Genomic DNA, 27,799 nt, shown 5'->3' on the forward strand with positions numbered 1-27,799 from the left:
TTTGTTTGGTACTTGACACGCGAGCTAGATCTTGTTGGTGTAGGTTACCTCGTAACTTGCTACCCTTTCCAGCCAAAACGAAGGGTCACGCATTAGTCATGCAGTAGCTCTTGCCTTGTGCACATCCCCTTGTGTTCTTATCTTAGCTTCTGTGGTCATTTCATGTATTTTTGCACTTTTTTTCTCATCATGGGTCCTAAAAAAATGAGCCGTGATAGCGCTGAACAGAAAAGAAAATTACCTCACACCACCATTGAGCAAAAAAAGAAATAATAGGCAAATATGAGAGCATTATTCGCATTACTGATCTTGCTAGGGAATACGGTATGCCCAGAACAACAGTCTCCACCATCATTAAGAATAAAGAAGTGATTAAAAAAAAAAATGGCTGATGGTGCAAAAGGAGTTAAAACAGTAGCAAAGCAGTGTTCCCAAACACTCGAGGAAGTTGAAAAGCTGTTATTAATTTGGGTAAACAAGAAGCAGTTAATAGGTGACAGTGTATCAGAAGCCATGATATGTGAAAAAGTGAAAGTATTGCATGCCACTCTTTTGAAAAACAAGCTGGGACCGAATGATGTGAATGTTGAAGTTCTTAAGGCCAGCCGTGGCTGGTTTGGTAATTTTCAAAAGAGGACTGGCATCCATGGTATTGTGAGGTATGGCGAGACAGCAAATGCTAATAAAAGGACCATTAATGAATTTGTCAGTGCATTTCAAGACTATGTAGAAGCTGATGGTTTTATTCCCCACGAAATTTTTAACTGTGTTGAGACCAGACATTTTTGGGAAAAAATGTCAAGTAGAACCTACATTACAAAAGAGGAGAAGCCATTACCTGGCCACAAACCAATGAAGGACAGGCTCACTCTACTGTTGTGTGTGAATGCTAGTGTGGACTTAAAACTCAAGCCTCTGCTAGTCTATCATGGTGAAAACCCACAAGTTTTCAAGAAGCATAATGTCATAAAAAGGAAACTCCTTGTGATGTGGAGGGCAAACAGCAAAGCTTGGGTCATGATGCAATTTTTCACTGAGTGGATAAATGAAGTGTTTGGTCCCTCAATGAAAAAATATTTGCTGGAGAAAGATTTGCCTCTGAAAGCCTTCCTACTTTTGGTCAATGCACCTGCCCACCCTTCAGGCTTGGAGGATGACTTATTGGAGGAGTTCAGCTTCATCATGTAAAGTTCCTGCCCCCCAACACTACTACTCTCATCCAGCTCATGGACCAGCAGGTCACTTCAGATTTCAAAAAGTTGTACACCAAGGTGCTTTTCCAGAGGTGCATTGAAATCACCTCTGACACCCAGTTGGCCCTCACAGATTTCTGGAAGGAGCATTTCAATATCCTACACTGCCTTAACCTTATTTATAAGGCCTGGAAAGGAGGCTCTTATAGGACAATGAATTCAGCATGGAAGAATATGTGGCCAGAAGCTGTGACTCAGAGAGACTTCGAAGGGTTTGAGGCTGACCCTAAGCCTGCAGGTACAGAGGGTACAGTTGTACAGCTATTGTATCTTTGGGCTAATCCGTGGGTCTGGAGGTTGATGCTGCTGATGTTGAGGAGTTAGTGGAGGAACATCATGGAGAGCTCAGCACTGAGGAGCTGCAGGAACTACAGAAGGAGCAGCAACAAGAGGTGGCTGAAGAGATTTCTTCAGGTGAGGAGATAAGTTCCTTGATAAAAGAAATGTGTGCAAAATTGGCAGAAGTTCAAAACCTTGTAGAGAAGTACCATCTGGACAAAATTCTGACAAGTAGTAATGTGAATTTATTGAATGACCAAACAATTTCACATCTTCAAGGAATTCTGAAAAGAAGACAGAAGCAGTCCTCATGAATAAATTTTTAGTGAAGGTGACAAAGAGTGTGCCAGTCTGTGGTGCAAGTTGAAAAAAGGCAGAAAAGAGAAAGAACACCTGAAGTGCAAGTGCCCGATGTTCTATTGGAGGGGACTCTCCTTCCAAGCAACACTCCATGTACCCTCTCCTCCCCACCACTCTCCTCCCACCATCTCATTAGGCCATGTACTCTTCTCAGTACAGGTAAAGTGAAGTTTTTATTTTATTTAATCTAAGTATTTATTAATTTTTAGGTTTATTTCTCATGTAAAGTAATATACAAGCATATCTTTTTACATATTGCCTTTAAAATGTGCATTGTCTTTGGTTTGGGAACAAATTAAATTTATTTGCATTATTCGTTATGGGAAGAATTTGTTTGGTACTCATTGTTTTTGGTACTTGTCGCACCTCCCAGAACTAATTAATGACGAGTACCGAGGTACCACTGTATATATTAAAAGTAGACAGAAAGAAAAGACAATCAGATACATAGGAATAACATTTAGAGTGACAGCTGACTTTTCCAAAGCAACAATAGGAACCAAAGGACCGTGGGATTATATTTTCAGTGTGCTAAGAAAAAAATAATTTGATCTAGTATTTTTACATCTAGTGAAAATATCAATAAAAATATTTTCAGACAACATTAAGAAGTTATACTGCCAACAGAACCCTCTGAAGGCAATTCTAAAAGATTTACTTACTAAAGCAAAAAAAGGAAATGATTCCAGGCAGGAGATCTGAGAAGTAAGGTGAAATATTAAGCTAAGATATCAGTAAATACTCAAGTATATTTAAATGAATATTGACTATATAAAACAGTAAGAATGTATACTTTTTGAGATTTAATATGATAAAACTAAAATACTAGATAAAAATAGCATATTAATTGGGAATGGGGAGAAGTTTTGAGAATTGAATCGTGCCCCCCACAAAAGGCATGTTCAGGTTCCAACCCCTGGTCCTGTGGGTGTGAACCCCATTTATAAATAGGACTTTTGAAGATGTTAAGATTAGGTACAAATCGATTGAGGGTGGACCTTTATACAATATGGCTGAAGTCCTTAGAATCAAAGGAAATTGGACGTGGAGGGAGAAGCAACAGGAAACAGCCAGAAGCTGGAAGTTAATGGAACCCAGAAGAGAAAGGAAAAGACACTGCCATGTGATGCAAAAGCCAGTGAACCCCAAAGATTGTCGACAATGAGAAGATACTGATCCCAGGAGGAAGCAAGTCTTCTAGTCTATGAAACTGTGAACCAATAAATTCCTGTTGGTAAGCCAACCCACAGTATGGTATTTGTAATTTTAATAGCTAGGAAACTAAGAAAGTATGCTACAGTTTCCTTATTCAAGAAGAGATTAGAGGTGTTGAACTTTAGACTTTAAGAAATGTGTTTAAATAGCTAAGGCAACTACCAAAAGAATAGAGATGATAGCTTCCAAACTAGTAGAGGAAAAAAAAAAATCCCACATGGAATTAAACACCAAACTCAAAAACTTATAAACGACTTATAAATCAAAGGAAAAAAATAATAATGAAAATTAGAAATTACTTGGGCCTGAATAATAATACAAATATCAAAACTTGTAGATACAAAGCAAGTGGTAGAAAGTGGGAAATATACAAAATTAAATGCTGAAATTTGAGCTTTTGTTTTTCTAATGTAATGAGTGTATTAGTTAGGGTTCTCTAGGGAAACAGAAACAATGAGAGGTGTCTCTGATTATCAAACTGTAAAAGTGACTCACGCAACTGTGGGTCTGCACAAGTCCAAATTCTGTAGAGCCGTCAACAAACTGTCAACTCCAAGGAAGATGTCCAGTGAACTCCTCAGGAAACGAACCGGCAACTTCGACAAACTCCTCAGGAAATGAACTGGGATCTTCAACGAACGTGTTCAGTGAACTCCTCAGGAAACAAACCGGCAACTTCGACGAACTCCTCAGGAAATGCTTCACTGGGCAGCCGAAGAAGTGAAGGTCCTCTATCTGTCTTGCCTGTAAGTCTTCAACTGATTAATTGGACTAAATCCAGCCAATTGCACTCTCCCATTGTGGAAGGCACGCCCCTTGGTGAGTCATCAGTCACAGCTGCAGTCAATTGACTGATGATTCAATAAACCAGCCTGTTGGCTTACCAACCAGCCCCAAATGTCCTCACAGCAATCGTCAGGCCAGTGTCTGCTTGACCAGACAGCTGGGTCACCTGGCCAAGTTGACACATGAACCTAACTATCACAATGAGCTATGCATAGATGAAGACACCAGTCACCTCTGTACTGCCAGATGACTGACCACAGAAAAATAAAATAGGTAAAAGAGACCCTTAACCACTGAGAAAAATATTTCTCAGAATAAGACCTTGACAGCTGACTCATTTCACTCAGCTAGTTCTGCCTATATTATCAAATCCATATAAACATGTACAAAAGAATTCTTGTCACATCAAGAGTCTAAGGAACCAGAGGAGTGGAATTCTCTGCCTGCAGACTGTCTTCTTTTCCTGTGTTCAAACTATTAGTAAGCCACTGTCTTCATTTAAAATTTTAAATCAATAGTTCGTATTTCCATCACAGCATCTAATAACAATATAGAATAAATATGCAATAATGATAAACAGCGAAGCCAATTTTTTTTGCAAACTAATAACAAAGTAGATAAAATTCCTTGTAAAATTAATTTAAAAAACAAGAGGGGGGCAAACACAATAATAGAAATAAAAACAGTAATGACTCAGATGCAGCACTAACTAAAGTATAATTAGAGGATATTATGAACATATATGCATTCTTAAACAGGAAGAGTCAACACTGCAAAGATATCAGTTTTCCCTAAATTGAGGTACAGCAGTTATAATCAGAATACCAACTCAGGTTTTCATGGAACTTGACAAGCTGATTCTAAAATGTATTTGAAAGAACAAAATGCCAAGAATGTTCATGAAGAATGGAGGGGGAGTGGGGGTTGTGGGTCTTGCCCTACTAGATATCAAGGCAAAATCAGAGTAATTAAGATGGCATAGAGAAATAAAATCAAGTCCAGATAAATTAAGACTTAAATGTGAAAGGCAAAAATAAATACAACTTGCAGAAAACAGCCTTGGAGACTATCTTTATGATGTTGTAATAGGGAAGGATTTCTTAAACAAGACACAGAAAACACAAGCAATAAAAGGATTGAAAATTTTGTTTTTATTAAAATTATAAACTTTGATTCTTCGAAAGACAACATAGAGTAAAAAGACAAGCCATGAACTGGAAGAAGTAATTTGCAATTTGTATAACTGAAAAGTAATTAATATCCGTAATACATAAAGAACTCTCATACAAACATACAAACAAACCAATAGAAAAATGAGCAAGAGGCATACAGTCATTATTCAGAAGACAATGCCAGTACGGAGAAGTACAAATTAAGAATACTACTAGATATGGTTACTCAAAAAATTGGCAACATTTAAAAACTTGGATGGTCCCAAGAGTTAGCAAGGATATGGAGCAACTGCAACTCTCGTACACTGCAGACAGGTTTGTGAATTTATAGAACCGTTTTGAAGACAGCTTGGCATAACTGGTAAAGTTGAGCACACACGTGTCCTACAGCCTGGCAGTCCCACTCTTAGGTCTATACCCTGGCATATTTAGTGGCTCTGAAAGTGTGGTCCTCAGGCCAGGTGACATCAGCATCACTTGAGAACTTGTTAGAAATGCAAATTCTTAGGGCCAACCCCAAATCTACCAAATCCGAAACTCTGAGGATAAAGCTTAGCAATTTGTGTTTCAACAAACCTTCCTGGTGATTTTGATGCTGGTAAAATTTGAGGACCAGCTGCCATGGAGAAACTCTTGCATCATGAGGCATGCCCAAAGATAGCCACAGCTTTCTTTTTATTACAAAACCTGGAAGAAACTTACATGTCCAGTCGTAGGATGGATAATCAAAGAATAGAATTCACATTGAAAAGGAGTAAACCAAAGCTGTGCTCATTCACAGGGAAGAACCTAAAAAAGCGTAATGTTAAATTTAAAAAGCAAGTCATAGAAGAATACATACATTATGGTTCTATTTTAAATAAAGTGCAAAACTAGTAATATATTGCTTAATGATATATATATAATATATTTATATTTATAATATTTATATATTTTAAAAGTATAAAGAAAAGCAAGAAAATGTACCCAAAATTTAGGGTAATGGTTATCCTGGGAGGGAATGTGTCAGGGAGAGGGATATATGCTTAAGGAAGGGCCCACAGTGGACACCACAGTGGTTGTGGTGGTTTGAAGCTATGTGTACCCCAGAAAAACATGTTATTAAAACTAATCCACTAAACCGTTTGATGAGGTTACTTCAGTTAAGGTGTGGCCCAGCCCAATCAGGATGGGTCTTTATTCTGTTATTGGAGTCTATTATAAGCACAATGAAATTCAGACAGAATGAGAGAAAGCCACACAGAGGGAGCAGCCAGAAGCTGAAATTCAGTGGAACCGGGAAGAGAACAGAGGAGGCTGGAGAGGTTGCCATGTGCCTGGCCATGTCAGAGGAGTGGAGGACCAAGGATCACCAACAGCCAGCCCAGAACGCCACAGTCTTCGGGAAGAAAGCATCACTTGATGCTGCCTTGATTTGGACTTTTTCCCAGCCTCGAACCATGAGCAAATAAATTCCCAGTGTTTAACCCAACAAATTGCATGGTATTTGCTTGGGCAGTGTGCCAGTTTGAATGTATTATGTCCCCCAGAAAAAGCCATATTCTTTGATGTAATCTTGTGGGGCAGACGATTTAGTGCTGATTAGATTGGAATTCTTTGAGTGTTTCCATGGAGATGTGCCCCACCCAACTGTAGGTAACAACTCTGATGAGATAATTTCCATGGAGGCGTGGCCTCATCCATTCATGGTGGGCCTTGATTACTGGAGCAGTATATAAACTCAGACAGAAGGAGCGAGCTTGCTATAGCAAAGAAGGACACTTTGAAGAATGCACTGGAACTGAGAGAGGAGCTTCAGCTTACAGAGACATTTTGGAGATGGCCTTTCAAAGCAGGCTTTTGCTCCAGAGAAGCTAAGAGAGGACGAATGCCCCAAGAGCAACTAAGAGTGACATTTTTAAGGAGCTGAAGCCTAGAGAGGAACGTCCTTGGAGAAAGCCATTTTGAAACTAGAACAGGCAGCCTAGGAAACTAAAACACTGGTAATATTCTGTTCCTTTAACTAGGTGGCAGGTACATGGTTGTTCATTTATTTTTAAACCATATATATGTTATATACATTCATATGTATGTAAAATATGAGAGCCAGAGACTCAAGTGGTTAAGAGCATCTGTAGTCAGACTACCTGAGTTCAAATTTTGCCTTTGCCCCTTCCAACCTTGTCCCCTGGGGGAAGTTTCCTTAACCCCTTTGTGTCTCAGATTCCTCACCTATAAAATGGGGCTTCCGATAGCACCAGCAAACAGGAACCAGATCATGTCAGGCCTTATGAATTCACAAGGTTAACATGAATGTGAAAACTAGTTGTAGAAAAGGAAGTCTGGTAATGATATGGAACTTGCATAACTCATTCATCATGATCCTTAATCAAGAAACATTCCACACACTCTGATGGTGAAAAACATGAGACGTGGACTGTTTCTCTACCCCATTGCATTCCTTAGTAATTTAAGCCATACTGGGAAATCAGAGAAACTTAATTTGTTTCCAAGCTATAATTTAGGAATTATGTAAAATGATGTATTCTTTCATGTGTGGGGCATTTTTGCACGTATCTGTGTGTAACTTGGCGGGAAGGCGTCACACTCACGCTCCAGCTTAGCGTGCCTTGTTGAGAGCCCCACGGAGCATGGAGAGCTCAGTTCCAGGAGCGGTAGCAGGGACTGGGTTCCCGCTGGAGCCTCTGCAGCCACTCCTTGCTCCTCTCCCTGGGAGGGCAGCCACCTGGAGTGCGGGTCTGGGCAGAGCTGAGAGGACGGCATTAATCACCTGAGGATGCCCTCCTGACTCGGAGCTGTTTTGATTTTGTTGTGCAAAATGGAAATATGAGTGGGAATCCCCCTAACAATTTTAGCCTAAGTCATAATTTATCTAATGAAGAAAGACCCACGATAATTCCAGAGGCTGTGTTAGCCCTTCACTTGTGGTTTTGAGTGGGCCTGTTTTACTTTGCGTTTTGCCAGGTTTGCCTAGTTTTGTCTAGCAAGGAAGGAGGACAGAAAGTGACACTGTGACAGGGAGGACTTTAGTGTTTTGTTGTTTCATTGCTTGGTTTTTATTTAGTTTGTATGTAGGCGTTTTCTTTTCTTTTTCTTCCTAGTGACAGCCATTCTCAACAAATTGCCAGCATTGTCTTACTCTGATGACATCACTTCCCAACAAGGAATCTAAAATAGCTTCTTACCCTCTAGAGTGCCTTGCGAGGGGGCAGAGGGATGATTAGCACAGAGATGTGCTTGTAACAGTCTGACCCTCACACCATCCTCTCAGGCAGAGAGGGGGTAAAAAAGAGCTTATATGATCTTCTTGATCCCAGCGTACCTCTTAGTAAGTCCTTTTGCTCTTTTGAACCATCTCGACAAAGGAGCCAAAAAATAAAAAGGAGGCTTTGTGGGCAAGCCAGAATATGGGTGTGTTGGGGTTTTTCCTTTCTTTCTTTGTTTCTTTTCATCTATTGGAGAAAAGTGGAGCAGAGCTGGCAGAGCCGTGAGTCCTTGATGGGATCATGAAATGGACTGTTCTTAGGAAATACACGAACCTAACACTCCAGAGTGGGTTGCTGGAGGACATGGAGGTTGGGCCTAGTCCTGCAGTTCCATTTAATTCCCGTAAGGGAATCCTTTGGGACCTAAACATTCTGCATGATTTGCAGAAAGTGCTCAGAGAAAGACCTGGAAAGGGTTTTCTCAGGCAAAATATTTGGGATTGACTGTCCCTTCTGTATGGCAGGAGATTTTGTGGGTGGGTCTCCTGGGAGGAATGTTTAAAATGGAGGCCTGTATGTAAATACTCAAAGAAGAAGCTTAAAGTTTTTGTCGGAAAGGAGTAAATTGTTAATATTACTGACGGGGGAGGGAGTGTGGCCAACGCTAAGAGGAACTGGGGCCAGAGCACAGTTAACCAAACATGAAAGCATGGCATGGATTCACATTCCAAACGCCCAGGCAAAACTTTGCAAAGCTATGCCCAGTCCTTCATTTCCCAAAACCTCTCTCAGAAACAACGTCATCTTTGTATCTTGGTCATTAGGTCCCCACCCTTTGCCATGACACTCAGGGGGCTTTTTATGAGGTATTAAATCTGTAAGTGCCAATATACTATAAATCCCCTAGAGCATGTTTCTAGTGAGACCTCAAGCCTTCTCAAAGGTTCACACTTCCAATGTTCTTCACATCCCTGCTCTCAGTGGCTCAGAAAGTTGCGTGCCTTGACGAAGGGAGGGATTAATTAGTGGAAGGTTAATCGTAAAACACCCACTGATACTGACAAGTATTAATACAGGTCTTACCTTGTTTGTATTACCTTGATAATATGAAATTTATTTTGGCAACAAGACAAAGGTTCTTTCTATGAAAGTTTTTTGTGCATTGGCTGAACTAAGTTCTGGAAGCACCATATGGTTTTCAAAAATTTTGCCACAAATGCAAAAGGAAAGGGTCGCCTCTACTTCCCACCATATCAATTACAGATTTTAAGAACATATTCATGAGTGTTTGATCTGATGTTTGAAGACTAGATAAAATCTGCATTTTCATTTCTTTTGTGACGTTTAGCATATTCAGATCAGTATAGAGTTGGAAGTCAGCCTGAGATCCTGCCTATGGCAACCCCTCTTGCCTTCCTTGGTGCTGTTTAGCTGAGTGGCCACTTAGTAGGAACATCAGGGCCTTTTAAAGGGCTTACCAGGGAGGACTGAGAAGGAGATGGCCCATTATGCCTCCTCCTATTAAAATGCTGCTGTTTGGGATCCAAAACTAAAACAAACACCCACCACCTAAGAAACCTAAGAAACCAGAGAGACCGTGCCAGGGTGCAGAGGTAGAAAAGCCTGGCCGGGGTTCCTTCCCCTCTGCTATCAGGGTGAGAAGCTCTCCCCAGTCTTTAGCCTTGTACCTGCTGGCACACAAACCAGCAGCTGACAGCGGCTGTCATTCCAGTGTCTCAGGATATAGTACCCTGGGCAGGGGACAGAAGCTGGCATGAGCGACTTCAGGAGCTTGGTTCAGGAGCTGTGAAGTGGACATGTGTGGCCCAGCTCCCAGCAGTGACCCTAAGAAGTGTGCCTCCCCTCTCCCCTGCCAGGACACGTTGCTGGGTTCTGAGCAAACAAAGAGCCCCCCACACACACTCCCACCCAGTCGCCACAGATTCCTGCCAACATCCCAAAGCTTGGGAGAGCTTTTCTACTTCTTAAATCTCAGAGGCCTGCTCAGAATACAAAGAGGTTTCCTCCTGCTGCTCCCATCACACTGGGGCATCAGCAGATGGAGGCTGCCTTTTATATGCAAATATTTGGACCCATTAATTCTCGGGTGCCTGCCACCTACCCTCCCTCTTATAAGACCCTGACTGTACCATCCAAATGGCAAATGGAAGTTCCCACTCAACTAGAACTATTAAAGACTTTAACGCATGGTTATAGCCTGAAGCCAGAAATTGACTTATTTTTGACACTTCAGTGCCCATTCAGATTTGATCTTGTGGGAAACAGACTCTAAAAGAGGTAGCTGACTTTGGCTCAAGTCTTAGGAAGGAAAAGAGCGTTTTGTGTCTAATGAGGAATGCTAGCTAGCAGTCCTTGCCTTCTGACCACAAGGCGGGCTTTACTGGAGTGAGCTCATTTATTCCGTGCAGGAGTCTTTGGGGTCTGCTCTGTTATTAATCCAGATTTACAAGTAAGAAAAAAGGGGCTCCAGAGACAACAGAGCTTTTCCAGAGCCACCCATCTGGCCAGGGATGAAGCCAGATTGAAACCTAGGCAGTCCGCCACCACAGCCTGAGCCCTCTTTATGCTCCACTGAGGAGGTAAAAAAAACCAAGAACTGCCACGGAAACAGCCAGGACAAGAGAGACAATCGAGGATTTATTGGTCTCCTTCTGCCCTGGCTTTAGAGTGAGTGGTTATGAAAAGAACGTTTGGCCTTCCCGTAGGTCTTCAGCCCCCTCTTTTTTTTTTTGTTTTTCTTGCCTCCCCTGCTGTCCTTTCTCTGTCCCCCCCCCCCCCAGGGAGCCCAGGGAAGCCTCTCAGCCAAGCCCTGTGAAGTTTGCCAAGTCCAGTCCCTCCCCGCACCGTTTCTTTCAGCAGTCCTTTGCTGATCAATATTGAAAGCTTCAGACAGTGAAGAAAAATGTTCTCAAAATACAAAACTTGTATCCCAGGGAGACTTTCATTAGGGGAGAGAAGGTACTTCAGACTCCTCTAGCAGTTCTCTCATGCCGGCCTGGGCAAGCATTTGTGAGTAAGGCATTGAGTAACAGTTCTCCGGCTGCTCCGCTTCCAGCTTCCAGAACTTTTCCAGGCTCCTCAGCCCACCTCAGCCCCAGCTGAAGTATAATGGAATCGATTTCCCTTTGATTGTCTTCAGCTGTGCCATATTCTTTCTTCCTCTACTGTTGTGTTTTGTGCCTAAGTTTCTTATTTTAACTCCTTCTATGTCGGATGTATGCACTTGTGTTCAGCTTCAGTACCAAACTCACTAGAGCCCTTCTGTTTTACTGCCACAAGAAGCAGTTCCTGTCCATGGCCACCAAACCAGGTAGCCCTTGTAAGGTAAAAAATGGAGGAGAATAAAATGGGAGAGAGGAGAAGCAGTTCTTTCTCTCCGGAGAAAGTTGTTTGTTTCTTCTTACACCAGTCTCAATATATAACAGCTTTGCAAATTGTTTCATTCCTGTGGAAAGGCAGCTCTTGACTATGGTTGTTAGCTAATGAGTTTTAAAATGGCCTTCAGGCTGGCTGAAGAGGGGAGCTGGGACAAAAAGCCTTCTCCAGAGAACTGTTCCTGGGATTGCGTTGAGTTGATGCATTTGTGAGGAAAGCTCCCTGCAAGTCACCTCATTTTTCCTGAACGCTGTTTCTGGCTTTCATTTCAATACTGGATCTCCTATAACATGAATGGAATCTCAGGAAACTGGTTCTATAGTTCAGTTTCACTGTCCCGTTATTGAGTGCAGTGTCTAAATGGTCCTCTTCAGTTGTCTACTCAGACTGCCCTCAGAAAAGGGATATCATATTCATTAGAGAAGCCTGGCAGAGAAGTAATGTCAAGGAGCTCCTAGGAACCATGAGCTTCACGCTCTGGTTGGGATATCCTTCCCTGAAGGGTACATGATGTGGGTGAGTACCTGACAAAATTGAGGTTCTGTGAAGAGGAGGAAATGGCAGAGGAAAATGTGATGTTAAACCTTACACTACTCCCATGGTGTGAAGATCCTAAGACAAGAAATTAACATAAAACATGTACTAGCCCTGGGAAAAAACATAGTTCCCCCAGTAAGGGCAAATTTTTAAATCTCTGTAGAAAACCCAGGTACACAGTAAATAGCCTCTACTGAAGAGAAGCTTATATCTTACCTTCAAACCCACACTATGAGAGAGAATAACTAGATGGACATAATAGAACAGATTGAGAGAAATTTTAAACTCATGTTAATAGAATCATAAAATGGTGGATTTGAAAAAGAAACAAATAGAAATTCACAATCTAAAATGTCAGAATGGATTGATTAGTAAACCACTGAAGGAGTTAGTGAAATGAGAGCTATCACAGAGAGATAAAAAAGATAGAAAACAGGAAATGAACTGAAATCTGGAAGAGAAAATGAGAAAGCGTGCTGGTTGGGATGTATTATGTCCCCCAAAACGCCATGTTCTTTGATGCAATCTTGTGGAGGTAGATGTATTGTTTTTTATTAGGTTGGAATCTTTGGATTAGGTTGTTTCCATGGAGATGTGACCCACGCAACTGTGGGTAATACCTTTGATTAGATTATTTCCATTGAGGTGTGGCCCCACCCATTCAGCATGGGTCTTGATTTAATTACTGGAGTACTTTAAAAAGCCCCTTGCAGGCTCAGACGCTTGCTGCAGCTAGACACATTTTGAAGATGGCCATTGAAGGCTGAAGCTGACATTTTGGAGAACACCATTTTGAAACGCAACCTAGGAGCAAGCAGACACCAGCCACGCCTCTTCCCAGCTAACAGAGGTTTTCCAGATGCCAATGGCCTTTCTCCAGTGAAGGTACCCTATTGTTGATGCCCTACCTTGGACACTTTATGGCCTACAGACTGTAACTTTGCACCTAAATAAACCCTCTTTCTAAAAGCCAATCCATTTCTGGTGTTCAGTAAAACGGTAACATTAGCAAATCAGAACAAAAGGTGTAGTAGGATTTTATGAAGAGATATTTTAAAAATGGAGGGAAGCCAATATTCAAAAAGCTCATGGCTGAGAATTTTCCATAATTAAAGAAATATCCTCTCAGTTTGAAGGAGCAAAACTAAATCGCAACCACGATAAATAAAAAGGAATCTTCATTAGATAACCCGTTAATGCAAACTCGTGCAATGGGGAAAGCAAAGTAGTTATTTCAGGTTGTTTGTTTTTCTGAAACTTTGTTTTGCTTTATTATAAAGTGGTGATTTTTTATGTTTGTGTGTTGTTGTAGCTTATAGATAATGTTTAAAATGAATTCAATACAATGAAAGAAACAAAAATTAAACTCATTAAAAAAAAAAAAAGTGAAGCAAAAGAATACAAATTCAAATTGCCTTCAGGGCAAGGAAATGTGACCATTACTTTGTAAAACTGAATCAAAGACTGAATTAGCTTTCTACCAGGTGATTTTCTTAACCCTGCAGAAATATATCAGAATATTGGATTTTCTTATCAGTTGTCAGTGATCTTGTTAGCAATATTTGGACTTTTATCTTTTGCCTCTCCAATTCATCTTTTTTTTTTTTACAAACCTTATTATAAGACATTAAAGCAAGTTACAGAAATAAAGAAAAAATTTTAAAAAAAGGAATCTTCATTGATATATCATAGTGGAACTTCTGAGAAAAGACATTTATATATAATGGAATGGTAGAAGGCATATTTCTCCTCAACAATAGAAACCAGAAGTAGATGAAATAATATATCCAAACTGTTTCGGGAAAACAACAATCTAGAATTTTGTACCCAATAAAATTATCATTCAAGATTTAAGGTAAAAATAAAGATTTTCATAGTACAAAGACTAGTGAGTTTATCCCTCACAGGCCATGGTTAAAAGAACTACTAAAATTGTGCTTCAACAGAAGGAAATTAAACCCAGAAGGAAAGAATGGCCTGTAAAAAGCAAGGAAGTTGTATGTTGGTTTATTTACACATGTGTAAGTTGTAAATTATAACATAAATGATGATAATGTTTTTAACGGGGCTTAAAAACAAGGTGAACTTTCCCAGATGGCAGAGGGGCAGGTCCTGGTGCTCAGTGGCCAAGCCATCTCCTGGCCAGTTGGCGGCCATCGTGGCCAAGCAGGTACTGCAGGGCCGGAAGGTGGTGGTTGTGTGCCATGAGGCCATCAATTTTTCTGACACCTTCTACAGAAATAAGCTGACGTACCTGCTCTTCTTCTGCAAGCGTATAAACAGCAACCCATCCCACAGCCCCTACCACGAGAGCAACAAGGGCCAGGTCACCCTGGACTGCCTCCACGTGTTTGACGGGATCCTCCCTCCCTACAAGAAACAGCAAATCATCGTTCCTGCTGCCCTCAAGGTTGTGTGTCTGAAGTCCACATGAAAGTTTTCCTATTTGTGGCATTGGCTTACAAGGTTGGCGGAAGTACCAGGTGGTAACAGCCACTCTGGAGGAGAAGAGGAAGGAGAAGGTCAAGATCCATTATAGGGAGAAGCAGCAGCTCATGAGGCTGCAGAAACAGGTTGAGAAAAACGTGGGGAAGAAAATTGACAAATACTCAGAGTTACTTAATACCCATGGCCTCCTGGTCTGAGTCCAATAAAGACTGTTCATTCCTCACGCTTGGCCTGGCCTGCCCTTCCTCCACTGCTGCCCAGGATATGGGGTCCAGAGGGCAGCAGTGCCGTGTCCAGGTATCACAGGTGGCCTGAGGCTGAGAAGGCTAAGGATGCAGAAAGGGCTTCTGAGTTTGATACCACTGCTCACTCCTATTTAAGAAAGGAAGTTCTTTAAAAGAGATTGAGTTACTAAGGCACATACTTGTTATATGACAGTTTTACAAAAATGGATAGTAGAGACAACCATTTACTTGGATTTCAATATTTTTGCAAAAATAAGCTGGAAAACTGTAATAGCAGGGGAGAGCCTAAATTGTGAATGGGGCCTCCCTTTAAAGCATTCCATATAATTACACCCTGTACTCTGTAGCTGTTAGAATGTTACAAAATGCTTGTGTTCAGTGTCATCCTGATATTGTACAAAAGGTATTTATAAATGCAAAGAGTGGGAAAACATACAACCAAGGGCTCACAGGCATCACTCTTGCTGCTTCCCTATATTCTGTGATCAGAAATGAATAAATTTTTTTAAAGACAAAAAAGAGGTGAGACTAAAATGCTAGGCAATAACATGGAAAATGAAAGAAGGCATTCTAAGATCCAGTGTAATCAGAAGAAAAAACAGAAAGAAAATTACTTCCAAGCCAGTAGAGAGGGGGAAAAAGTAATAAAGAAAATTATCAACCTGACAGAAAGCAAGAATGAAGGAAAGAAAAAGCTGTAATAAATAGAAAACACAAAAAAATTTGTACGTACATGCATATGTATGTTTATGGTGGCAAAAATAAGTTCAGACTTTACAATAAAGTTTAACACTCTTAAAAGACTATTGGATTAGATTTTATTTTAATCACCGTGGACCAGTTATGAGATACCTTCAAAACAATACAGAGTTTGAAAGTTCTACTCTGTCTTGTGGATTTTATGATTGAATAGTATCAGGGTGAAAAGTAACATTGAAAATGACTGATTTATTGCCTAAGAGACAGAGATACTGTTAATTAAGAGTAATAGCTGGGGAAGTCCCACCTTGGGAGTGAAAATAAGTTACCGTTTGTTGACTTCTTCCTAAGTCTTAACTGGAGCCTTCAAAGGAAATTGAAAAGGAGCATCTGAGAGGAGAACATGTGCCATGTCTCATGAAAGCCCAGACATAGGAGGAGAACTGGAGTGTGCAGTGTCGTGCAAGCCCAAAAAAGAAAGGAGAACTCAAGAAGAAAAGAAAGGAGATTTCAAGGATAAATAGGGTAGTCAGCAGTGTCTGTGCTGAGAATAGGGTGACCAGAATGAGTATTGAGAAGAAGCCTTGGATCCAACTTTAAGAGGACAGATATGTAGGGAACTGGGGCTAATTAAAGGAGATTAAGGAAGAAAATGAGAAGTTAAAGAAGCAAGAAAGCATGTGTGGACGTCTCTCTTAAGTTCAGCACCTAAGGGAAGGCAGAATACATGGTGAAAAGAGAAGCGGGCTGAAGGGAAGGTGTCTTGGACTAGGCAATAACCATATTTAAAAATAAAGCCTTAATTATCTAGAGCCCTAAAGGGAATGGATTTCCTGAATTCCCATCTTTTCTAGATGAGCTAATGCTTGCTTTGTAAAATACGAAAAATTATTTTGACTGCTTTTAAAATACCAAAGGTCACTAGCAATATCAGGGAGATCCCTCACATTTAACTGTGAATGATTCTCTTTCATGACTTAAAACCAGCTAGACATCCTTCAGCCATTGCCCCATGACTGCGGGACCTGATTTGCTGTTAGACTAAATGACCACAGAGAGCTGTCTTGAGTTCTTGTATCTGTTTCTTGACATCATTAAATATCCTTTTTTTCTTTTTTAAGGTTAGCCATCATTTCTCATAGACAAGCTTGCCATAATTTTCTCTGTCTAGACTATTTGTGAGCTGGGTTAAAGTGACTCCAGCCCTGATAGATGAATCTACTCTCTGTATTGACTTAGGGTTTCTGAACTTGAAAACTCAGATCAGACCTTGGCCACTCACCAGAATAATAAACATCATCCTGATAATGATGGTGGCCTTTCCTTTGTAGTTACAGTACAGGCATACATTTTAATATAACATGAAGAGTAACAGACCTGAGGGGCTTTTCTGAATGTATATATATGGGCTGCAGTATATGGATTTTGTGACGTTGATTTTGGCTCTCTCAAGGCCTTTCTGTTTACTTTCTGAGCTGGGCAGAAACAGAGAGGATTAGCTGGTTGCCCTCTTTTCTACAGGCTCAAGTATAACTTACAGATTTCTGCCTCAAAGCTGATTATTTTATTTTAGTTATTTCATTTTATTTTATTTTATTCCCTTGAACACAGTTATTACTCCAAAAAATTAAAATAAGAATAATAAAAAGGATAAAGAAAAAATGAAATAAAATAAAAAGGTCAGAAATCAAATAAATTAAAAAAAAAAAAAAAACTGTAATTTTCTCAATACAGGTAGAAAAAGATGTTGTCTCTCCCACCACCCATCCTCCAGGAGGAAGGGTATTTATATATTGTATTAACTAAAACATCCTCTCCTCTGCCATCTACAATGTATGCTATGTTTCTGTCTGCTACCAGGGCCATACTAGTAGACTATTCTCAAAGACTCTATGACTTAGAATTTTAACAATCCTGAAATCATTTGCTATAGCCCATGCTCTTAAATAATGTAATGATGGGGCTAGATGAAGGTCTCTTTTAACATGAGTCTGTAAATTTGTAAAAGTTTTTTTTAACCAGTTTAACTGAGATATAATTCAGATACCATCAAATTCACTCTTTTAAAGTGTACAATTTGGTGTTTTTTTATTTTGAAATACTTTCAAATTTGTAGGACACTTACAAAAATAATACAAACCCCATATAGAGAATTCCAATATACCCCTACCTCCGCCACCAGATACCCAGATCCATCAATTTTAATGTTTTGCAACATTTGCCATATCATTCTATCCTATCCATCAATCTGTCGATCCATCTGTCTGTCTGTCTGTCTATTTATAAGTCCATTTTCTGAACATCTGAGTGTAGGTTGTATACACCATGCTCCTTGAACACTTAAAACTGCTATGTACGTTTCCTAAGAACAAGGGATATTCCCTTATGTATCGACCTCAAGTGCAGTTATCAAATTCAAGAAATTTAACATTGATATAAAGCTGTCTATATTCAAAATTTTTCATATATCCCAATAATGTCTTTTTGAGTCTTCTCTCCTACCTTGTTAGATTCCATCAAGGATAATGCATTCCCTTAAATTGTAATTGTCTCTTTAGTTACTCTTTTGTGTGTGGGGCGGGAGGGTGGGCTTATATACGATATAAACTTTCCCATCTCAGCCACTCCCAAGCATACCATTCAGTGAGATTAATCACATTCACTATGTTGTGGTGCCCTCACCACCACCTTCCATTGCTAAAACTTTGCCAAACAGAAACCCTACACCCATTTTGCATTAACTCCCATTTTCCCCTGCCCCTGACAACCTGTACTCTAATTTCTGTCCCTATGATCTTGCATATTCTCTGAAATTTTCTTTTTACTTACCATGGGGCTTCAATTTAACATCCTAAATCTGTAACAATCTCATTTGCTTTAGTACCAACTTAGCTTCAATAGTATACCAAATCTATGTTTCTATCTCTCTCCATACCCCCACCTTTATGTAGTTCTTGTCAAAAATTATTTTGTACATTATGAGTCCAAAACCACTGATGTCTCATTACATTTTATGCATTTGTCTTTTAGATCCTGTAGGAAGTCAAAAGAGTTACAAACCAAAAATACAATAGTACTGGCATTTTTATTTCCCTCTGTCATTACCCTTATCAAAGATCTTTATTTCTTATGTGGCTTCAATCTTTTGTATGTTGCCCTTTCAATCTGTAGGACTCTCTTTAGCATCTCTTGTAGAGCCAGTCTAGGGCCGGTGACGAACTCCCTCAGCTTTTGTTTATCTGGGAATGACTTAATCTCTCATTTTTGAGAGACAGTTATGCCAGATATAGAATTCTTGATTGGCAGTTTTTTTGCTTTTAGCTCTTTAAATATGTCACTTCATTGCCTTCTTGCCTCCATGGTTTCCAATGAGAAATTGACATTTAATCTTACTGAGGCTCCCATGTACATGACACATTGCTTCTCTCTTGTGGCTTTCAGAATTCTCTCTTTATCTTTGACATTTGGCCTGAGTCTGTTTGGGTTTATCCTGTTCAGAATTCATTGAGCATCTTGGATATATATACTCTTGCCTTTTGTTAAATTTGGGAAGTTTTCAGCCATTATTTCTTTGAATATTCTCTCTGCCCCTTTCTCTCTTCTCCTTCTGGGACTCCCATGATGCATATATTGTCAAGTTTACTGGTGTCCCACAGGTTCCTCAGGCTCTGTTCACTTTTCTTTATTCTTTCCTCTTTTCTGCTCTTCAAACTGGATGGTTTCAATTGTCTTATCCTCAGGTTCACTGATTCTTTCTTTTGCTAGCTTCAGTCTGTTGTTAACCTCCTTTAGGGAATTTTAAATTTCTGTAACTGTTGTCAACTCTAATCCCTTTTCATAATTTCCCTCTCTCTATTGATACTCTGTTTGTATTCATCTGTCATTTTTCTGATTTCCTTTAGTTCTTTGTCCATGTTTTCATTTACTTCTTTCAGCATTTTTTTTTTTTTTTTTTGAAGTCATTGTCTGGTATGCTCTAGGTCTGGTCCTCACTGATCATTTCTAATGCTTTAATTTTTTCCTTTGCCTGTGCCATCACTTTCTGTTTCTTTGAATGTTTTGTAATCTTTTGTTGAAACCTGGATATTTTGATATTTTCATGTGTTATCACTGGAATTTAGACTCTGGTCTGTTCTTTAGCTTATATTCCAGCTAGTGTTATGTCTAACTTTTCTTGAATGCCAGGACTAACAAAAAAATAAAAAATAAAAAAATAAAATAAAATAGTACCTTTCCCAGTCTTTGCAGATTGACTTGTGTGGGTGCAATCTTTCAGGGCTTTTCCATATAGGGAGTTGAGAGAATAACTCAAGGCCAAAGCGTAGGCATCACCCTGATCTCTTCTGCACATGCATGTGGCTTGTCTTGGGCATGCACATTTGGCCCTGGGAATTCCCCAATTAACACAGATACAGATGTCCCCTCTTCCCTAGGAAACAGTTTCTTCACATTCCAGGGCACTACACTGTATGTCCTATAGCCAGTAATCCCTTGGCCCTGTCAGCATGTAGGAAAGCTTAGTGAACTGCCTTCCACACCCAGGGTAAGTTCTGGGATAATGAGTCCCCCAGACCAACACCAAACATTTTGGGGCAGACATCCATGCTCCCAGTATGTGCATAAGGGTTACTCTGGGCCCTCTGCAACCAGGACTAGGGATCTGCACTGGAAATGTAGGCTGGCTGTGCACCAAGCCAGTTGGGGATTGGGGAGGGGTCAACCAGGGTGCCACAAGATCCTACCATTTTTAAGTCACCTTTTTCTTAATTTAGCACTTTCCGTGTTACTGCATCCTTTATCTGTTTTCTGGAGCTTTGAGAAAGATGTTCTTGCAGGTTGTTCAAAACTAGTGTGGGGGGACAGAGCCCTAAAGCATCTTACCTGCTATCTTGATTGTGGCAGGCCATAGTGGGTTTTTTTGTTTATTTTTTGTGGGAATTTTTAGTTTTTATATATTTTATTTAATAGAACTATTCATATATTTGATACAGAAATATTAATGTTTGTAATTAATGGGTACAGAGATCACTGGGTCCTAAGGGCTTTTCATGGAAGAAACAGGTTTATGGTGTTTTAAATTCCATAGCTCACAATTTTAAAGCAAAAGCTGAGACATTCCAGTAGGGAAAGTTCCCTGCAATATCAGGGTGGTCTCTTATAAAAGGCCCACAGGCTGCCTTCCAACAGGCCTTATAGAGTGACATTTATTGTCTTGTTGATTTACTAGAGTCTGGCCCTTAGCTTTTCAGGTTGAGAAACAGCTTTAATCAACACCCAGAGAAAAGATTCATTATCAGAGCTGGGCTCACCTTAACCAAGCTCCCAAGATTGATATGTAAATCAAAATGCCAGTTGACATTTATAGAGAGAAATATAACTAATATTCTTAAAGTACAAATCGCTAGCTTACTCTTTCCTGGTAGGCAGGCCTAATAGGGAGGCAGATCATAATCAGAAGGTTTTTTGGTGAAGAGGAAATCAGAACAGAGGTGAATCAAATGATTAATGGCTTATGCTGGGAGACTAATCCATCTCACACCAGATATGCCCTTGCCATTGGAACCAAATTTCCCTGAGGCTCCCTCAGTCCTGATAAGTTTTTGAGTAGATACGGGTCAATGTTTTGTCTCATTTTTTATGCATCAAAGCTAACCAAGGTCCACACCCACCCAAACCACCTACTGAGTTACAGTTTTTCTCCAGATGTTAATACTTGCCATCATCTTTGAGTCTTATCTTCGAAGTGTGGGAGTCAGCCTTCTTCCCTGAGTTTACAGTTTAAATCTCAATGAACAATCTATTTTCAAATTCTTGGGGGGTTCTTCACTGTACTTACATAGGCCAAGAGGAGAGGGTGGCATTGATAAATGCTAAGGTTTATCAGTCATTTACCCATCACCTTTGAATTTTTGCTATATTCCTGTGGCACAACTAATATTATTTTTCTTTAAATCAACTCCCTTTTTTAAAGCAAATTTATTTTAGAAGGAGATTTGTATACCCCTACCATAAATGGAAAATGATTATCCTTTGTCATAAAAGGAATCTAGCCCTAAAAATAAATATATTGAAAACAAAAGTTCTTATTTTTCCATGTACTTTTTTAGCTAGCCACCGTTTGCCATGGATGCCTCTGAGTTTGGGCGTATCTTTATTAAAGATACACTGGCATCACACTAAGGTATTCTTCTTGATGTGATCAAGAACATCAACAGAGGACTGAAAAGCAGAATAATTTAGGAGGATATTTAAAGTATTTAGTGCCTTGTCCATCTACCGCCTAAAAAGGAATCACATGCTACGCACCTGCATTTTGGAAAAAGGCGACCTAGGCTTTTTGTGGCTTGGAAGGTATTTGAAAACTATTTACACAGCTGTCGTGATGCCTCCTCCTTCCCAGCTGGGCCCCACCCCGGATGCTGCCTGATGCCATCACTGACTGCCTTCTCCCTGCTTCTCCTGCACAGGTACACACTGGCAGCTCAGGACCTGGTGATGCGTGCCCGGGGCGTCCTGAAGGACAGAGGATGGCGGATATCGAATGACCGACTGGGCTCTGGGGACGACATTTCTGTCTATGTCATTCCTCTAATACATGGAAACAAACTGTCATGAAAACAGCCCAGGGGATTGGGAGGATTGAGGGGAAGAAATCTGGGATGCCTCCGTGTGGGGCGGGACAGGGCAGTGCTCCGGCCGAGTTCTAGGTGATGCAGTCTTCCCCCAGCCCAGCCTGGACTGGTGGGGGGCTCGCCGCCCGAAGTCCTCTGGCTGTGTTTCCAGATGATCCTTAGGTTTCAGTTTCCTCTTTAGTAACCCAGGTCTGGATACTCAACAAAAGCAAAACACAAAGGCTGCTATTCCGTGTTCTGTTTCTTTTGGTTCCTCATAGGCCTCCTAGGTGGCCATCTGCCTATCTGGGGCACGTACATCATATTTATTTCATCTAGAGTAGCTGGGGCAGCCGTTTTCAGGTGTAACCGGCCGAGGACTCTTCAGCCTGTCAAGCTGCCGACTTCTCTAAGGGGTAAAAGTGCCGTGTTGGAAAGTTGGGGGCGATGCCTTAGAAAGTGTAAGCACCCACCCTCTAGTAAGCCTGAAATTTATTTCAGGAAACACTTCTTTCTTTCTCTCTCTCCTCTCTCTCTGATGACAGTAGTCTGAGGCAGGGATTTTTCTCTTTTTTTGACATTCCTTAAGTCTTTATTTTTTTTCCCCCTTTCATAGAACAGGTCTGGGACTTTCCAGCTCCTCTCTGAGGAATTTGTGTGTCAAAGCCCAAGCCAGGCCATCCCCATAGCCTCCGCCCCATACCACCCAGGCAGCCATCTGGAGCATGGCAGAGGGCCGTCTTTGTTGTGTAACTGAATTTGTTTACTAGGTTGCATTTTCTTACCAAATCAGTGTGTTTTCATGAAAATTTGGGTGTTTCTTTGGACCATCAGTTCCTCTGTTGTCTCGGTCCCCCTTGTTGTGGCTTTAGGCTTCTGAGAGTCTAGTTTTCATTTCTGGAATGGTCAACCACCCCCTACTCGCTAGGCCGTGGGGGAACGAGCTAAGCAGTGTTTAATCGGGCAGATGTTAGGGAGATTCATTGTGTTGGTCAGTTCACCAAACCTCATTTGAGGACTGTTCCCCATTCTTTATCCAGGTCCCATGGGATGTGACCGTCCCTACACCCACTCCAAACAAACTGTAAGTATCAAAGATCTGTCACACAGTAGCAGTTCCACTTTCCCCATCATCTTAGAGCAAGGCCTACTGAGGATGGCCTTTTAATAGAAGTAAATTTGAGTTTGGTTGACTGGTCATTCTCATGCTTCATGCTGTGATCTCTGTTCGTTCTCCAAAGAATCATGCCCTTGCTACCCACTAACTGAGATGCCCACTCTCACTGTAGCTCTACTTCTGAGTGTTCCTCACAAAGAGAAGCAGCAGCAGAAACAGCGGACACCATTGTCTTCATGCTGCTTCTCTGCCAGGAGGAATCACAAAACAGATTTTTTAAAATAACGTCCATCTCTTGGACAGACTACTGCTCAGCATTGAAGGACCTTGTGAGAGCAATGTTCAATTAGTAAGTCTTCTTCCTGCAGACTTACTGTGCTGTCATCACCATTTTGACAACTTTGTGTATTTAAAACATTCTTCCAACACTATAAAGAAGAAGGTAATTGGTGTGATCCCAAAAAATGCTGGAGAGCTGATTCCAGCTCTCATGTTTGTTTGAATTCCTTCTCCAATAGAGAGAATAAGAACTCTTCCTCAAGGGTACAAAATCACCTGCATTCCTGGAATTGTAGATATTTTCTTAGCAAAGGCCTGGAGCCTTCCTACTCAGGAATGAATGCATTCACAATATGGAAACAGTGGCTTGTCAGGCATGTGAAGTACTTTGGGACTTTATCACCAGGTATTTGCTAAAATGTTGCCTAGGAAGAATCTGACCACCACCTTCTCAGGAATTGTCATCTGTAAGATTTCACCCCCCTTCCGCAGATCTTAGTCACTCCAAATGTCTCTTTGGGGAGAAGTTTGTAGTAAACCATTTGCTTCCCTGGCAGAATATGATACTTTGGGAATACATTCAGGCAGCATGCAACAGTGTGGCTCACTTTCTTTTCCTGCCCCAACTCCCAAAGTCATGGACAGATTGGAAACTTAAGGAGGACTCTGGCCATCTTTGGGAAGCTGCCCTCATAAGCAATCACCTCCTCCCCAGTTCCCATTGCCTTCATTTCTTTCTGTTCCTAGACCTCTATCTGGACCTGACCTTGAGCTTCTCTAGTTTTATTCATGTCACTTGAGTGTAGATATCATGACAACCATCTACTCAATTCACTAATTCATCTGCCACCAAGGCATGTCTCAGGCAAAACTCTGGAACATCCTTATTCAATTTACCCTAAAGTCTTGAGCATTTAGTCCTACTGGTCTTAGAAATGTATCCAGATTCTTCTTATAAGCCATAGGAAAATAAGCCCGCTTGGGTAGAAAGATCCTAATACCAAGTTCAAGCCATGTTTTTGTTTGGGGAATGGGAAGACGACTATCCAAGTGGAAAAATGATTTGTTAATGCCCACAGCAGATCTGCAGCACTGATATTGCTCTGCAAATTGAACTTACTCTTTGTTGGCCTTATTTTTCACCCAGGCCCCAAGTTACCCCGTCCTAGAGCTGTAACTATGTTTACATAATGGGATGGCCCTTGGAACCTTCCTGGAAAAATCAAAAGGCAACACACTCAAAATTCTGCAAAAGATATTTACACATGGTTCTGAAATCGTGTCTATGACTTATAGCCAAATCTGCCTGCTCTAACAGCCTCAGAGGAAGTCTCGTTTGACAAAAAGCTTTCGATTTCCTTGTCAATTCTTTATGTTTATTGGGGGGTGGGGTGGGGGGCGTGGCCAGTTCCTTTAATGAGAACGTCTTTCAGTTCTATATCCCTTTGTTGGGCTGGCCGCTACTCTTCAGACTGTTTCAGACACTCTTCTTCAAAGAGGCAACTCATACACCACCATACTCTGCAGTGTTTTCCTAGACAGCAACCAAAGCTTTGTTTCTGTAACATCTGAAATCAGTGGTGTTGGCAGTTGGAGAGATAGACAGTATGTTCTGCTGTGGTTCTGCCTAGCTACCTGCTGGGTGTGGGGAATCTGAGGTGTTTAATTTTTTAATTCTTAGCAATTTACCATCATGGGGCTGTGTGAAGTTGGGAGGGGCCGCCTCGTTCATCTTCTCTCTAAGTGTTCATTTACTTCTTGGAAAGCATCACGGCCATGAGTGGATATCAGGCAGGAATGACAGTCCCATTACCCAGATTTGGCCTCAGACCTTAGCCATTCGGGCAGGGTTTTCAGCTTACCAAGAGCACTAGTGCAGAAACAGTCTGGGAAACAATCGCCAACGCCTTTGAAGTTCTGATTCTCTTCTTGATCTCACGTCTCTCGCCTCCTGCCTCATTTGCCAATCAATTTTATTTATATGGTTACATGTGGTCCAGGGCTTGCTTTCCACCACAGTTTGAGGGTCTAACCTTGTTCCTTAAGTGACCCAGCAGCTCTATGTTAAACTTTCATGAGTTTCTATTTTTAGGAAGTTAGTTCTTCTGGGACATTTGGGGAGAGCAGTGAGAGTTATTGTCTATGCAAAGAATAACCAGGCAGACCCTACAAGTTATAAGATTCTATCTCTGGCCACAGGATAGAAGTTTATGTTAGGAATTTGGATTTTTGAGGAAATGTGTTGCAGCCTGAACTCTGTAGCCCACCTCTCTGAGCATTCTTTGACTTTGTGTGGGCCATGTGGCAAATGTGCATACACTGGATTTTTCAAAGAACACTACACAAGCAGCCCAACTTTCCTCTTCTGGGAGCACTGTGACTCTGTCCGATTTGAGTGCCAGTCGGGGAAGTGCTGCTGCTTTCAGTCCACAATTTTATCTGTGTAAATAGCTTTAATTTTTTCCCTCTATGTCTTAAATGAAGTTGTGTTCATGTTGCAACCAGGTAGACAGTGACCAAATGAGACTGTAAATGTGCTATTGTTTTCTACTGTGATGTACTTGAAGGAGGAGAACTTTGTGTTCTTCACTCTCCAATCTTCCATGAATATTTTGTGTTTGTTTTGGGAGTCCTGAGGTTACTCTTGTTCTCTTATTTTGCCTCCTTTTCCTTTGTCTCTTCCGGAGACCCAGAGAGGCCATGGTGGAGATCATTTTTAAGGAATGTACCGTGTTTCCACTGGGTTCCAAAAATATCCTATGTAAAGTGAATGAGAGGAATCTGCCTGGAAATGGTTTCAGAACTATGTACCTTTATGCTTTGTGATTGTGCAACATTGACTTTTGTAACCAAAAATGAAAATTGTTTTAGTAAAGGGGATTTCTTTTGTGTGTGTTTGAAACTTAGGTGCATTATTCCATGGAAAAGCTAAAGAGATGTATATGCTCAATGACACTTTAAAATAAAATATTATATATATGTATATAGGACATCTTTAGGAAAACTTTTTTGTGTCATTTCTTTGAATTCACTGTGAAGTTTCTTCCCATCAGGTAATGGAATGGTATAAGAACATCGTGGCCTGATGTGGGATTAACTGTGAAATATAGACTCAAAAGAAAATCCAGAGGGATATGATGCTGGCACTGTAAGCCTTCCCAGGAATAGCAGTAGAGGCTAGTACATTTCAAGTATGCTTCTAGAAGAAATACCATGAATATCATGTGTAAACACATGAAGAATTCAGAGAAGAGAATTCCTCCCAAGAGGTGTTCTCAAAAGGGAGAGCTAGTGCCTGATCTACTTGCTGAAGACAGTGTGAGTCAAGACTCTTTAGCCACTTAAGTATCTTAAGTACTTACAAAGCATTAGTGCAGCATAGCTTCTTATAGAGAACAGCGGCCTTTAGAGGTGGGGAAAGGCGGCTGTCATAACTATAAAGATTTTTTATGTGCTGCCTCAGCATCCATCTTACTTTGGCTAAGCCACTTGCCTCAACACAGACGTTTGGCCTCATTAATAAGGAGCTTTCCAATCCTGGGGCGTAAACTGCCCCAGAACCCAAATCCACCTCTGTGGCCACTACCCATATCACCCACACACCTCACTCAAAGCCCATCGCTGGTCCCAGATGATAAGCTAACCATCCACACCACCTTCTGACAGTCCCTTTCCCTTTCCTGTGCCTTTGCTTTAACCAATCCTTGACTCCCGCAGGAAATCCAGCCTCCACCCCTGGACCACAATAAAGACACAACTCCAGGGGCCCCTCTCGCTCACTTCTTTGCTCCCCACCTGCTGGTTGAGCACCCGAGCCAATCATCCTTCCTGTCTACCCCTCATGGCACCACTCTCTGGAAAATGTCAACATTATGTTGAGAACAATCAAAGAACTGACTGAAAAGAAAGCTAAAAAAAATAAGTTATAGCTTATCTGGAGCTTAGTCAGGGAAGAGCAGAATAAAAGAACATTAGAATGATTTAGTTGCAAAACCTCCTCAGCTCTTTTCACCCTCACCTGGTACCTTAATGCATATTCTGTCTCCTGCTCACAATACTGAAATTCCCAAGAAAAGAGTCAACTCTTGGATTAAATGCCTGAAGTTGGGTCATTGCTTCTCTGTGGAAGATCAAAGAGTCATCTGTCATCTCTTATGAACAGTACTTAGATGATCAAGAGTAACTCCTGAAAAGTG

The 27,799-nt window shown here is 40.9% G+C and overlaps 1 protein-coding gene and 1 pseudogene across 3 annotated transcripts in view; both read left to right on the forward strand.

The window, feature by feature from the left end:
* PPM1H (protein phosphatase, Mg2+/Mn2+ dependent 1H) overlaps positions 1-26,589 on the forward strand; it is a 311,989-nt gene extending 285,400 nt beyond the window's left edge. For all 3 annotated transcript variants that reach the window (XM_037847540.1, XM_037847541.1, XM_037847542.1), the window contains one exon: positions 22,064-26,589. In XM_037847540.1, the coding sequence (XP_037703468.1) occupies positions 22,064-22,211 (148 nt within the window). In that variant the 3' untranslated portion in view covers positions 22,212-26,589. The remainder of the gene's footprint in view (positions 1-22,063) is intronic.
* LOC119542986 lies at positions 14,299-14,921 on the forward strand (annotated as a pseudogene).
* Positions 26,590-27,799: the final 1,210 nt, after the last annotated feature.

Source organism: Choloepus didactylus, chromosome 8, assembly GCF_015220235.1.
Source record: "Choloepus didactylus isolate mChoDid1 chromosome 8, mChoDid1.pri, whole genome shotgun sequence".
In the NCBI taxonomy this organism is placed as follows: domain Eukaryota; kingdom Metazoa; phylum Chordata; class Mammalia; order Pilosa; family Megalonychidae; genus Choloepus; species Choloepus didactylus.